This window comes from Siphateles boraxobius, unplaced genomic scaffold, assembly GCF_051911475.1.
Source record: "Siphateles boraxobius isolate OS27281-9 unplaced genomic scaffold, OSU_SipBor_1 9, whole genome shotgun sequence".
In the NCBI taxonomy this organism is placed as follows: Eukaryota; Metazoa; Chordata; class Actinopteri; order Cypriniformes; family Leuciscidae; genus Siphateles; species Siphateles boraxobius.
Genome location: NW_027509219.1, coordinates 28,610,189 through 28,626,392, shown reverse-complemented (window position 1 = coordinate 28,626,392; position 16,204 = coordinate 28,610,189). Strand labels below are relative to the sequence as shown.

Genomic DNA, 16,204 nt, shown 5'->3' with positions numbered 1-16,204 from the left:
CTACGCTGATGACACACAACTCTACCTCTCATTCCAGCCAGATGATCCGACGGCAGCTGCTCACATTTCAGCCTGCCTGAAAGACATTTCTTGCGTGATGAAGGACCACCACTTTCAACTCAACCTTGCAATTACAGAACTGCTTGTGGTCTCAGCAAACCCAACCGGTTGCCAATTCCTGCTTGCATCAAATTCGAGGCACTGATGTTTGCCTATAGAACAACCACTGGTTCTGCACCTCTATACCTAAATTCACTACTTCAGACTCTTGTGCTCTCTAGAACCTTGCATTTTACAAATTCACGGCGCCTTGTGGTGCCACCACAAAGAGGCACAAAATTACTTTCACTGACCTTTACCTTGACTGTTCCATGCTGTTGGAATGACCTGCTTAATAGGGAATAATCACAGCACTTACATATTGTTGCCCCATTGTTGGTTTGATTGCTTTTATTGTTCTCCTCATTTGTAAATAGCTTTGGATAAAAGCATCTGATAGATGATTAAATGTATTGATTTAAAGCATTTTATTGTATAAAGTGCTATATAATTAAACGTGAAGTGACTTGGAGTGTCGAATAGCAGAGCTCGTGCAAGCATCAATATGCTATTACCAGATGCTTTCTTAACTGCTGTTTTCTCGATGTTTTTATTTTTGTTATGTGTTTATTTTGTTATTGAGAGGAGCACATATTTATGGCGCCGGGATGTTTGCTAAAACAGTTTACCGCTGCAATGGTTTTTCGAACTTCTTTTTACCCCTAAATGAAGAACAAAAAGAACTTTGCTGTGAATAAATCGGGGCCTACGTGTTCTGACGACGTTAGATTTCAGACCGCTGGATGGTCCTTTTGACCAATCAGAATTAATAGGCTATTTCAGAGAGAGCCGAGTAATACAGTAAACATGAGTTCCAGTCAATCAAAGGCAGAGGCCATTCTAGTGCATCAACTCAAGAGCTTGCTTCTATATTGAAATACTGCCCATTACACTTCTACAGTTATACTATGTAACCGTTTGTCCGTGCATAATGACCTTTCTTATTTGTATGGCTGTTGAATTAAAATGCCAACTCATGTCACTGAATTCCATCAGACATAAGGGAAAAATACCCCGTATATGCTGCCCAGATTAAATGTAGGCTGAATAACTATTTGCATGTTAATTTTTTCCTTCTCACCCGGGAGGCTGGTGAATCGTTGGCTTCAGGAAGTTCGTAATAAAAGCTCGCAGATCGATGATAATGGCATTTGCGCTTGTGTTTGTCATCTTTGCAAAAGCAACAGTGCAGGAATTTTCTCAGATTTATATGTATACTAGTGCTGTAAGTGGCGTGTAAATTATCCCAACTGTCTTTGTCGCTGTTTATCTTTGTAAGACTGAACTATTAAAGGCTGTACATTAATGGCCGCGGCAGCCCCAATCAATGGCTGAGTGAAATCAGCTTGTTTGTGCCGTGTTTGCTTGCAAAGACCGCCTGTTTTACTATTTAAGTCCTTCTTTTCAGGTTTATTCCATAAATATTGCTTTCATACCAGAAAATCGATAGGCTACTGTTTCCAGCTAAACGCATGCTGAAAACACAATCTGACGATATTAATTATATTGTTTTAAATAGGCTACAATTTGGCCTTATTCATACGTTTTTATGAATCGGAGAGCCGGCGAACAGATTTGCGTCTGAAAGTTCCACGTGTGTGTGTGTGTGTGTGTGTGGTATAGTAGCCTATTTGCAGATTTCTTTAAAAAAATCCATTGTTCTTGGTGTATAACCCCAATGTATGGACGGAAACATATATGTTTTTTGTAGTTCGAAACATTATTATCGAAAATTAAGTAATTGCTGACGTGCACAATGCAACCAATTGACAAAATAAATAAAATAATCTGTGCGTTCAATGCTGGAAATACTATAAAGTGTGAATAATTAAAATACTCCAATGGCATTATTGTTGTGAATACAATTAACTAATTAAGATAGAGCCCCTCGTGAAAACTTTAAAATCATCATTAAACATGGTGACATAGTTGAGTTTAATGACTCAAACCATGGGAGGTTTCTCAACACAATTAAGTTAGTGTAGGGAGGAGGTTATAATTTTTGTTTTTACATATATTATGCAATTATTTTCCATTATGTTCAATGTATTTGTTTATTTGTATGAGAAACAAATAATTGATTTACTATTAAACTATTACTATTAAGCTTAAAAACAACTGTTATAGCTGTGTATAACTTTATCATCATTATTAATAAAAGGGTGTGAAGTAAAAAGAAAAAGAAAAGAAACATTGCAGTAACCCAAAGACAATTCGGCTTTATTTCTCCATATAGATTTGACTGTACACAACTCATACCATTGGACAGAAGGCATATAGGACTAAATTCAGTGCTCTTTTTTTTTTCAAAGATCCATAGCAATAAATAATGCTCATGAGACAAGACTCTCAACACCTTTTGAGACTTTACAAAATTTACAGCCATTAAGACTAAAAAAAACATTTCTGTTGGATGGATATTTTTCTTTCTTTTTTTCATGTTGCTTTTTGTTAGCTTATGTTCACTCTTTCAGCAGCGTCATCTTTACTCAGTCACCATTATCTCGGTCCAAATTTTGCAATAACAAAATTGAAATTATTTTCCGCATGTTTACAATTGTGTCACCAGTTTTATAGTTTTACATCAACACATACTCTTTCCCATAATCCAACTCTTCATAATACTGACATTGGTACCCATTACAGGAATAAATAACACAAAATCCTCATAGTTGTTGCTAAATGTGTTAAATAAGAAATTTTCCCTTTCACATTTTTGCTTGATAATAATTGGTCAGGCCATACTTGTGTCTGTGTAATGGCCCAATCACATATTCTGATTTTTTTTAAAAAATCCACTGCTCTCATCTGCTCTGAAATAAATTACATTCTAATGCATGTAGGCTATGATATTTATTTTTGCTCATGGAGCAATAAGTAAGAATAGCAATGGGAAACAAAAGTATTTTGATGGTTATACCAAACTTGTATATTAAATAGTGACAGAAATAAATATTAACTTTTATTTTAAACTTTTATCCAGCTTGTTTTGTTTTGTTTCATTGCTTATACAGGATGCCTGAATTTAACGGAAAAGTGTTGAACAGACAGGGACCATTGACAGAGATTTTTTTGAAAATTCAGAGCAGTGCATGCGGATTCGTCCTTTTATTAAAAAATAATCTTTATCTATTCTTCAGACCTAGTGTGAAGGGCCACCTCTAGTACAGCTGTTTAGAAAGTTTCAACTATTAAAATCCCAAACCCTTGTAAGTAGGAAAGATACACTTGTGCCACTTGTTTAAATATCTCTCCTTGCTCGGTGCACTCCTCTCTTTACCGTATTCAGCCTGCCGTGTGCAGTCGAGGAGGAACATAAAGTGCGTCGCCATTTTGAACATGGGCGGTTCTCTTCCTCATTCGGAAACATGCATGGGCCCTCTTGTTCTCAGAAAGTGGTGGATCGTGATTGTTTTTCCAGGGTGGTCTTGGGTTTGAACGCCATTCTCAGCCGCACGCCATTTCATGCTGGAAATCGTCCAATCCAGTTTTGAGAACAATGAAAAAATACGAGTTACAAAATTATGATACAGCGCAGACATTCTACGACGGGTTGCTCGTATCAGCACGCCATTCAGCAGGGTTGAAGTAGCTGCCATTTTAGGCCTACCAAATACCCTTGCCACATAAACATTTCGCCACAGTTCTGGGAAAGATGTCTATAAAATCTTCAAACGTCTTGTTCATAGTACCGCACTTTCCATTTTGACCTCAGAACTGGGAGTGGTCCATTTCATCGAGCCATGAGGCAGGGCTGGTGGGGAAGTCTGGGTAGCCCGTGCTACTTCCTGTCGACAGGTCAGAGGTGGGTCCTCCAGCCATTGCTCTCAGTGCTTGACCTACATTGGGCTGACCGCCCTGACCCATGATGCCGTCCATGCTGAAGCCTAAGTTGTTGAGCAGCGGGGTGTGGCCAGGGAGGGAAGTGATGGACGAGGGCGACTGTGGCAGGCCGTAGGGACTTCCTGCCCGCAGGTCATGGTAAGGCTGCCCGCCCCCCTCCAGGGAGAAGCTCCCATTGAGCATGTTGCTGTTCGAGACGTCTCCGATGCTTCCGTACAAGCTGTTGGCGTGACCCAGATCTGACAGGATCTGGTCTTCTGTTAGAGAGAGCACACAACATCACTTTTAAGATTGTTCTCACAAAATACACCTACGATATTGCTCAAAAGTTTGGGGTCAGATGAAATGAAAACTTTTATTCAGTAATGGTGCATTAAAGGGATAGTTCACCCAAATATAACAATTTTTTGTCATTACTTACTCACCCTCAAGTTGTTCCAAACCTGTATTAGTTTCTTTCTTTTGTTGAACACAAAAGAAGATATTTTAAATAATATTGGTAACCAGACAGTTGATGGTAGCCTTTGACTTCAATAGTAGGAAGTAGAAAAATACTATGAAAGTCAATGGGTGCCATCAACTGTCTGGTTAACAACATTATTTAATTTATCTTCTTTTGTGTTCAACTGCAGAAAGAAACTCATTAAGGTTTGGAACAACTTGAGGGTGAGTAAATGGTGACAAATTTTTTTTTTTTTGATTTTGGGGGTAAATATGTCTTTAGATTGATCTAAAGTGACAGCAAAGACATTTATAAAAGTACAAAAGATTTCCATTTCAAATAAATTCTGTTCTGAACTTTCTATTTAAAGAATCCTGCATTCAGCTTTGCCATCATAGGAATACATTACATTCTAAAATATATGGTAACACTTTACAATAAGGTTTCATTAGTTAACTACATTAGAACTGCACCAGCATTTATTAATCTTTGTTAAAGTTAATTTCAACATTTACTATAACATTATTAAAATCAAAGGATGTATTTGTTAACATTAGTTAATGTGCTGTGAACTAACATGACCAACAATGAACAGCTGTATTTTATATACCTTTTATATAACTAACGTTAACAAAGATTACCAAATACAGTAACAAATGTATTGCTTATGGTTAGTTCATGTTAGTTAATACATTAATTAATTTAAAACAATTGAAGCCTTATTGTAAAGTGTTACCAAATATACCAAAAATAGAAAACAGTTTCACAATATTACTGTATTTTTCATCAAATTTGATGAAGATGAAGGCATCTTACTGAACCTAAGCTTTTGAACGGTAGTGTATTGAAACTCTTACACATAGAAGAAGAATTGCAGTTATGAGAAAGACCTCATAAATATCCCATTTAAAAAGGAGATTACATGCTTCTGGAAGTATCTGAGACGCGGTGAGCATTTGTGATTTACTCTCTGTACGCACAGGATCGCAAACCAGTCTCTGTTCTTTCAATAACAACAAAGGCCCGTGTGCTTCCTCACTAATTGACTAAAAGCTTCACCAATTTTATAGAGTTTGTGCACTGCTGCTTTCATTTCTCGTAAACACAGCCTTCCTTTGAAAGCTGCTCGAGACTTTTATGAGTTCTCAAAACTGGCGGACAAAAATGAAATAATCATTAAAAAAACACGTAGCAGAACCAAAAACCTCATTTGAATATTCCAAACAATCCATCAAGTGGCATATTTTAAAAATAAAAGGAAAAGGGGAATTAAGAAGGGAAATAAAAATGTTTTTGAAAAGAATACAAAGAGAAAGAGGCATCATGGGAGATGTAAATAGTCTCACCTCTGAAACTAAGCTCACTATCGCTGAGTCCTGCGTCATCGGCTGAGCTCTCCTTCTCCGTCTTACTGGACCCTCGGTTGCGTTTGACACTTTTGTAGAACTGACCCCAGCGGTGCCGACCAGCGTCTTTCTTCAGCCGTTTCTCTTTTGCTCGTCTGTTTTGAAACCACACCTGTGGACCAAAAAGCTTTGGTCAGGACTCAGACAGCCACACTTTGAAGCCTAATTTGAAAGGTTGTCCTGAGTCCTGTAGTCTCACCTGCACCACTCTCATATCCAGGCCTGTTTCTGAGGAGAGCTGCTCGCGCACATGTCGTGCTGGCTTAGGCGAGTTCTTGTAGGCGCTTTTGAGTGTCTCCAGCTGTTTGGCTGTAATGGTGGTCCGTGGACGTTTTGCTCCTGTCTCTGAATCATCTGTAACACACCAATTTTAAAAATATGTTACAAATGTGTCACTTCTGCGCCACTAAACAAAACTGAATTTTCTACCACCATCTGCCATTGGCTGGTCAAACAGATTCGAGCCTCATGTGTCTTTGCAAATTAGGTTGAGGTAGAAAGTATTGGACAAAATTGCACATAAAATACACACACACATATGTACAGAACTGTTCAAAGGTTTGAGGTTGGTAAGTTTTTGAATGTGTATAAAAAAGTCTCTTTTGCTAACCAAGGCTGTACTTATTTGATCAAAAAAACTAACTAATATTGTGAAATATTTTTACAATTTAAATTAACTATTTTCTATTTGAATATTTTATATAATGACATCTATCCCTGTGACGTAAAAGCTGAATTTTAATTTTTCAGCATTATTACTCCAGTCTTCAGAGTCACATGATCCTTCAGAAATCATTCTAATATGCTGATTTCCTGCTTAAGAAACATTTCTTATTATTATTATTATCAATGTTGAAAACAGATGTGCTGCGTAATAATTTTTTTTGTGTATACAAGGATTCCTTTATGAATAGAAAAGTCAAAAGAATAGCATTTCTTTAAAATAGAAATCTTAATAATGTATATAATGTAATAATCTATAAATGTTTTTACCATCACATGTCCATTAAACAATAAAACTGTAAAGCAGAAGTATAGAAGAAGTTCTAAATTATATATTTTTTGTTTTATTACATAAAACCAACATTTAACTGCACTGAAATAATTGCCACAATGAAAACGTGTAAAGGTTATTTTGAAATCGACAGAACTGAACTCAAAGAAGTTAAGCATCTAAAAAAATCAAAATGTCAGTAGCTCATCTACTGTGGGGTACATGGAAAGAAGAGTTTGTGGGATGCTTTGAGTGGAAGTGCTCACACATGGCCAGTCGATACTCCCCTGAAACTGTCACACTGTGGCGGAAAAGGGAATAAATCTCCACGGAGAATGGCATGCCAGTGCGAGTTATTGGGGCCCTACCGTAAAAGTGCATTGCATCACTTAATATAATCAATCAACAGCCCACAGAAATCTCCATAAATACAGCGTGAGGGGCTTTCAGAGGCAGATCCATGAGAGGTCAGATCACAGATAGACTTAATATGCCAGACACTGAGACCCTACTAGACTGTAGTTAATGGTGATTTTGTCTCCTTACTACCATCCTGTTGCCTCCTCTGATCTCTCAGTGTCTCTCTATGATTGTAAAAGAAGAAGTTAATTACACCATCTCCACTCCTGAACTTTGCTGTCAGAATGATTTCCAATTGAGACAATTTCCAATCCTGTGACGTCGGCCAAGCCTGAGGCAAAAAATACTGTTATACCGCAGCCATAAAAGCATATCTCAGTTCATAGCCAGTTCAGCAACTACCTACAATTCTGATGGATCTGTAGTAATGGACATAACTCATGTATATAAATAATACTAATAAATGTTATAATAACATGTTATTTTATATTAATTACATATTTAATATTATATTTTTATTTTAAATAAATGCATGTAAAGTAATCTCATACATACATTTTAAGATTTAAATGTTTTATAAATATTCATGTTTAATATATATTCTGAGTCTGAGTCCAGACCTTAAATTCATTGAAATTCTTTGGGATGTGCTGGAGGAGACTTTACAGAGTGTTGGACTCTTGCATTGTCAGTACAAGATCTTGACCAAAAATTGATGTTCCTCTTGATGGAAATACATTTTTGTGGTGTTATTTTTATCAAGAAGTGCATCAATTGTATTGTCCAGATCTTATATAGATCATATATATATATATATACATACAGTCACACATGATAATTATCCTCCAGGAAGTGACAGAATGTCACAGTTCTGTGTTTTGTAGTGCTATTTGATTTAAAACATGTGTGATAAAATTACTGACATTTATATGATTTAAAAACAAATGGTTTAAAAATGTTAACACTCAGTCCCTTGGTAAGTAATGGTTAAGATTAGCACTTTATTTCTATCCCTATATCTATCGCATTGTGTTAATCAATATAATTAATAAATTTACTGAGCGTATTTCTGAAATTCTGATATAGTCATCTTAAGCATATTCATTTAAAAAAAAAAATACAGAGCTTAAAATGTACAGCATAACAGGAGCAACCAATTGATGGTTCAAGAAGGTATGATTTACGCTGATCTGAAGACAAGAGCTCACCATTTTGTTTGGCTGTTTCGTAGTCCTCCTTGCACACGAGCCTCCCGTCCTCCATGAGGTAGAACTCGTCCCCAGTGGCCAGCTGTCTGCTGCACATCACACAGGCGAAGCAGTGAAGGTGGTACACAAAGTCCTGAGCTTTCCGGACCACCTGCGTCGGGGGAATCCCCTGCTGGCATGATGCACATTTTGTCCCGAAACGCCTGAAAGTACACACACAATGTCAGGTAACACTTTACAATAAAGTCTCATTTGTAGGAGTGTAACGATACCCTCATGTCACGATTCGATACAGTCAGGACACACAGATTGGCATGGGGCACATTCCATAAGAAACCATCGAACCAGCAATTAGGCTAACTGAAATGAAACCATGCCAATCTCTAGGTATGGTGAAGGGTATGTGATGATGTGGGATATTTTAATCCCAAAAGCCAAGGGAACTTTATCAGGATGCATAGTATCCTGGATCCATGAAATAACTTGCCTTTAAAAATCTGCCTGCCTCTATGGGAATTTAACATAGGGGTGTCCTGACTTATGCAACCTGTATTTTAAGGAAGAACATTTATTTACGATACATTATTCATTCACAAAGAAAATTGGTATCCTTAAAAGTTGGATTTACCTCATTTTTCCTCATTCAATTTCCAAAAGATGATTTTTTTATTCCTCTTTTTAGTCAACTTTTGCATGAGTGAGTTCACTAATGCTAAGCACTGTATGCAGTTGTTTAAGAGGTACAATGTTTTATATGTAATCCTGGTTATACTGTATGTACTCTTGTTTGTACAATATGCTTAATTCTAAACAATTAAAAAACTCTAACTTTTGATTTAAAAAATATTGGTAACATTGTATAATAAGGTTCAATAGTTAACGTTAGTTAATGTATTAACTTACAGGAACTAACAATGATCAATACATTTGTTACTGTATTAGTTAATCTTTGTTAATGTTTGTTTCATTGTTCATTGTTTGTTCATGCTAGTTCACAGTGCATTAACTAATGTTAACAAATAAATCCTTTGACTTCAACAATGTATTAGTAAATGTTGAAATTAATGTTAACTAAGATTAATAAATGCTGTAGAAGTACTGTTCATTCTTAGTTCATGTTAACTAAACTGATGTTAACTAATGAACCTTATTGTAAAGTGTTACCAAAATATTTTATTAAATGCTGAAATTAACATTAATAAGATCATTAAAATAAATGCTGGAATTGTTAGTTCATGTTAACTAATGTAGTTGACTAATGTGTTACCGAAATTAATTTTATAATCTAAGCATCATTACATTTTGTATTGTTCAATTTTTTAACTGTGGCTATTTGTACCATAACTGCAAAGTTACAAACGCTCAGAATACTATAGTGAGCATCTTTGTTTGTGCTGGTCATGTCCCTGGAGTTGACAAATGGTCTTGATCAATGGGAGGCAGTGAGATTCACAGGAGAGAGAGAGAGAGAGAGAGAGAGAGAGAGAGAGAGAGAGAGAGAGAGAGAGAGAGAGAGAGAGAGAGAGAGAGAGAGAGAGAGAGAGAGAGAGAGAGAGAGAGAGAGAGAGAGAGAGAGAGAGAGAGAGAGGGGCCACTTTAAACGCACGCACAGAACGGCTCATAAAGCACTGAGTCAGAATAGGCTGTAAATCACAGTGTGAATACTGCTAAATAAACCCTCCTTTTACTTAACCAAGGTGAAGTTTTTGCAACATTAACGGGAAGGCTCGCACCCCACCCGCCCCTCTCGCCTGTGAACCGCCAGCATTTCCTCCTCCATCCCCCCCTCTCCGTCCTCCTCAGCAGCATCACGCCGGTCTTAACATTAAAATCCCTTCTTTTGTCCCCACGGGCTTGCTAATAAAGTTAGCCTCCACTCTGAGTCTTGCTAGCGTTTTAGGTCTCATTGAAGCCTGTGACATTAAAACCTCTCAAACATGATTTGGTAAAAGCCACTACTGATCCTGTTTTGGATAAAAGTCAAACTTAATTTCCTTCCTTAAAGCCAAGGGGGAAAATCCAATCGCAAAACAGAAGAAAAGAGGAAAGAAAAGGAAGGGATCAGGGGGATGTAGAGTAAAAAATGCTAACTTGCTTTCTTAAGTTCTAATATAGCATTGGGAATTGAATTTGGGAACACGCAGTCTTTGCAGCTGAGTTCCAGCACACTGTGCTTCCTAACCTGACACAAGAAAAATGAAACAAAGCACTTTATTAACAATGACAGAGAATCTATGTGCCAGCCTTTACTCGAACATAGAAGCACCTGACACACACACACACACACACACATACCAGTGCCAAACTGTACTAAAGGATCTGATGTGAAGAGATATGACAAAACTGTTGGCCTACAGTCTAACTTGAAGCGGTTGGTACTGTCATTTCCAGTCCTTGATAATGAATGCAGCCAATATAGTGACTGAAACAACAGAAATTAAATAACATATCATATATGATACATAATGATGTACAGCTAGAGGCTTGACTCCATTAACCACTTAAATTATGCATTTATGATAATCTATCAGATAGATAGATAGATAGATAGATAGATAGATAGATAGATAGATAGATAGATAGATAGATAGATAGATAGATAGATAGATAGATAGATAGATAGATCGAGATAGATAGATCGAGATAGATAGATAGATAGATAGATAGATAGATAGATAGATAGATAGATAGATAGATAGATAGATAGATAGATAGATAGATAGATAGATAGATAGATAGATCGAGATAGATAGATAGATAGATAGATAGATAGATAGATAGATAGATAGATAGATAGATAGATAGATAGATAGATAGATAGATAGATAGATAGATAGATAGATAGACTCACTTAAAGAAATCCTCTTTGCAGTAGACATTCCCAGCGCGAGAGAAACACTTGTCTGCCAGGAGCGCGTGACAGTCGGCGCACTTGAGACATTTTGAGTGCCAATGACGATCCAGCACCTTCAGAATAAACTTATCCAGGATGTGTTGACTGCAGCCTGCGCACTGGGGGATCTCTGGAGGAACACACAAAACACACGAGGGTCAATATGCATACAGAAATGTTGAACTTCTTGAAACACTATTTCTAAATAAAAAAGGGTAACACTTAATGGTAATTTAAAAAAGTTTCATTTTAAGTCATTAAAAAACATGCTTACATTATATAATGGTGGACAGGTCATAGGTATTGCACTTTCAAATAAGTAGAAATTACGTGAATATGTTTCATACTTTATATATATTCATATAATTAAAAACACTACTGATCTGTAATGATCTATCGTACTCTATATATGATGATATATAATAATGATTCCATTATTAAAAAAGTATAACCTTCTGTTGTGAAACATAATATAAAATAATAACATGGTAGGGAAAATACTGTTAAAACCTATTTTTTTAAGATGTCATTAATATTTACTATTTTTGAACATACAAGTACAAATCAATAAAAACGGGACAAAAATGGCAACATCACTGAAAATTACAACAATAGCCGGGCGGGCTAATTGTAAAATAATTGTAATTGTAAAATTACAACAATAGCCTATTTAAATAAAAAATAGGCTACTAAGCTACAAAATATAAACTACTTCTAAAAATATAATTCTAATGGAATTACTATAATAAATACGACTTGTAGCCTAAATAAATTTGATTAAAGAAATACTAGTTAATATTACTTACATATAAATTTGAATTATTAGCCCTTATAAGTGATTAACATACTAGATCACTGTGGCAGCAAATTTAGAGAACATTCCACGAGACAACCTATGGGACCGGTAAATGGTGGACAGGCGAGGAAAGATGTCCATTTGTTGGTAAATAATCAATATCTCTGAAGAAAACGGCCGAGGACATGAGGACATTGAGATTGAAATCATATAACTGCTTCATTGATTCTTTAACAGAGAGAGTCTGTCACTGCAATTACTGATGCTCAAGAACAAGTGATCGAACAAAAAAAACACAAAACACTGACATTTAAAACCAAACAGGACATAAAAGTATAAATGAATGCAGCTGATCTTATTTGGTAAAGTAGGCTATAGAGAAAACCCGTTCCAGCGTTCAGACAATACTCGGTATAATTTCTTCAAATCACAATATCATGACATTTAATATCGATATTTGACCTATGCTTTATTTTTTCTGTCGGCAAGTCTCACACATGCTGTTTAAAGTGATTCAACAAGACAGAATATTCTGATATTATGACGCAAGGGGATAGTAGTTTTAATAATATTAATTAAATAATTTTGATCTCAGCAGGTGCTTAAATGCGTAATCACGTGAATGCTTTATGTTATTTAAACCCACGACAAATGTCTCAAAGTTCATCAAAATCGACCTCTACAGCAACCGTATCCAATAGTATCACACTGACAGAGAACATGCAGTGTTACACACATACACACAAAACACCATCAGTAACGTACGACACTAAAATAATGCCGTAAACGTTAATTAAATAACAGAAATAGTAACATAAAAAGTTAATAGTAACATTTAAAAAAAAACATTGGTGATAGTTTGCGTAGGATATTAAATTCTAGGAATGACCATTTCCCATAAATTAACAGTCGTTATGCCTACTTTTTACTTAACACAATATTTTCCCAAAACAGTGTAAATGCCTTGTTAAATATACAGGCTATTTTTCCCACTGTAAATTACAAGGTAATTTATACTTTCCATAAAAACTATGTTGTACTATATTTTACCGTAGAACTTGGCCTATTGTATTTTGTAAACAAAATAATTGATCGTTTCTGGTATGGTCATTCACAGATAGCCAATTAACAGTTTTTACAGTAGCATTTACATGAATGTTCTGTTGGAATGTGTTGGTGCTGCTGTGCTCGGTAAGAGTAAAGCCTCTGGTGCTGAAGGAACAGCTCCCGCCCGGCGCAGCTTCACTCACTCACCCGCCTTCAGCTTTTAACGCTCATTTACTCCAAGGATGTATTTGATTAGCCATTTAATTAAAAGATGACTGCCATGGCAGGCCTTTCTTTAACATCAACGTGTGCATCTGAAATATTCGAATTAACTCACTCGTTTCGTCAGATATTACTTGTTTAATTTTTTTTTCATTCAATGCATTCTCTTTTAGATCTCGTTTACTTGCAGGCTTCAGTTTTCTGATTTAATTACCCATATGTTGTTTTAAAAGCACCCTGTTCATTAGAATAATATTTAGATCCATACCACAAGAACAGATTATTCTTAAAATAATCCTCACTTAATCCATAATTTATTCGCCAAGGGAGGCTGAGTAGCAGTATCTTTTAATCTACTATCATTTAATGAAATTAGGCATTCGCCTGCACTGACAGACCTATATTGCCTACTTAACCTTTGGCCATTCTTTTGGCCAAAAAACAAGTGGTTCGTTTTCCAGCATTTTCTTCTGTGTTCACTCAGTTAAATGCCCATTATTATTTTATTACGCACGGATCTAGTGACTAAAATGATGCGTTCTCTTCTTTACAATAGACAATTGCATAAAACAAGTCTGGCCCAAACAAGATGAGGTCCATCTGTACATTTCTGAAGCTCGCCTGTGAATAATTAGGTCAGCAATTTATCCAATTCAAACTCCATTTTGATTGTTAGATCAGATTATATAGGCCTAACACAGATTAATTTGCAACTGATAAAGACCAGATGCGAAGATAATATGAAATGCCATTTTTAATATAGAATGTTCATGAACTGAATCTAGATGGTTTTATAATCTCTATTTTATTTAAACAAATAACATGAAATGCACTCTGCTCCATTTAATCTCTGCATTATAGAGAAATCGTCTTAAATTATTTTTCTACCAGTCTCATTGTATCGTTTCTTGCACCTTTTGGGCCGCTGTCCCCAACCACAACAACTTATTAAGAGGTGCAATATAGTGTAGGCTTGTATTCTGTGCGATCTAAAATTTGTCTGACCAATATGCAGTCAGGCTGGGTTCAATTTTTCTTTTATATTGTAGGATTATAAAGCATTGCATTTACACAATACACATTTTTATGCGTTACAGAGCTCAGTTATGATCAGATTCAAGAAGAACGTTTATCAGCTACATCATGAAATAATATTTGGGATCTAATGCTCGAGATTAAATCAGTATTTATTATTACCAATATATAGCCTACAGTTAAATCTATTTACACTTAAAAGTCGTCTGATTTAATTGTACCACCCAGTTAGTCCCGGAGGCTCACTTATGATTCCCCAGTGGAGTTTAATTAAAAGCTACATGTTATTCCACGGTGGTGGCCTGCAGACGCCCGGAGGAGGCCTGCCAATTCTCTGATTAACTAATCAATATAAGCAGAAGAAAAATCCCTTACGTTGCAGTGGCACTCCGAGGATGTCCGGCAGACCCTTCACCGCGCTCTCGCCGGGCAACACAGCCGCACTTTGCATCATTTTCATCCAGTCTGATAAAACGCGCACATGCACACGCTCGCGGAGGTCTGAGAATCTCAGAGGTGCATTTAAAAAAAAATTCTCCCCGGATAGTGTCCTTTTACAGTCCTCGCTCCTGTGGTTATCCTCGTGAAATAGTCGGGCGCTCGCGCGTGAGTTCGGGCTCGTGAGTTCTATCGCTGTGTGTCACACAAACCGCTTGATTCATTCACACTGCAGGGGCGGCCCTGACGTCACTCCCCCGGGGGGCCAATGGGAGGCGTGGACGGGCGCAAGAGAGGCGGGAACTTGTGCTACTCGCGCTCTCAGGTAAGTAGAAAAAGCGATAAGGAAGTGATGACGATAAATACAGGGCCGCTACCGAAACGTCAGAATCTGAAGTGTTTTTTAAACCCTTTTGAGACCTGTCAGGAGTAAGTCAAGCAAGTCACGTAAATATTAGACCTACGTGAATATTTAAAACGTGGTTTATTTCAGGGTTGCTATTAGTGGATATCTAGGAATATGCAATGGCCTCGAGTAGCCTACGTGTATGTTCTGGAATGTGTGGAATTAGACATTAGCCTACCTAGCTAGAATGTAAATAATATTCATAATAAAAAAGAAGTAAAATCCTATAGGCTAAACCCTGATTATTGGGTAGCCTACCTGTAAATTACCTTATCATATTGGCTATATATATATTTTTTAATTAAGGTTGTAAAATATTTTAAAAGATAATAGCATACATTTTGACTGATATATTGTAAAAAGAAAAAAGAAAAGAAAAAAGTATTAATTACCTTATAATGAATTACAATTATGAATTAGGCTTCTCTCTACGTTCTGAGAAAATGTTAACAAGGCAGACAATAGCTGTGTAAGCAAAAATTGTTACAACTATGGTAGGCTACTTAAAAATGTTGCACATTCCATGCGCACAATTATATTAGTTTAGGCTATTTAAAGTTTCTGTCTTTTATTACAGCTATATTACATGGCACTTTAAATGGCTCAAATTATCTCTCGTTATTTTGTCCCGTTGACCTGACGAGTTCATAGGACAAAAACTCTCAATAGTGCCTGGAAAACGTTTTGCTAAAAATACAAACTCAAGAGATCTTTTACATTGTTTATCAGCCGTCTCGACACAGTCAATCCTGACAGGACTCATTTCATTCGAGCTTTTCTTCCTCCGTAGAGAGCGGGGTTCAAGCGAGATGAACTCAATCTTCACTTCCAATTCTCTTCATGGACACTATAATGCGCCGTGTGTGTGTGTGTGTGTGTGTGTGTGTGTGTGTGTGCGCTCGCGACCTCATGAAAACAAGCTTCACAATGGAGCAGTCAGTCTCATCATCGTCAGTCTCGCTGCTTTTCTACGTAGCCTGTATCACGTAGCTTATGTCTTTACGTCTCTCTTCTC

The 16,204-nt window shown here is 36.5% G+C and overlaps 1 protein-coding gene across 1 annotated transcript; it reads right to left on the bottom strand.

Moving 5' to 3' along the window:
• Window positions 1-2,312: 2,312 nt before the first annotated feature.
• On the bottom strand, window positions 2,313-14,967 carry lhx4 (LIM homeobox 4). Its single transcript, XM_077224247.1, has 6 exons — window positions 14,721-14,967; window positions 11,204-11,375; window positions 8,353-8,555; window positions 5,990-6,144; window positions 5,731-5,902; window positions 2,313-4,199 (listed from the first exon to the last, which is right to left on the bottom strand). Exons 1-6 carry the CDS (start codon window positions 14,803-14,805, stop codon window positions 3,811-3,813), a joined length of 1,176 nt encoding a protein of 391 aa, XP_077080362.1. The 5' UTR covers window positions 14,806-14,967; the 3' UTR covers window positions 2,313-3,810.
• Between the last annotated feature and the right edge of the window lie 1,237 nt (window positions 14,968-16,204).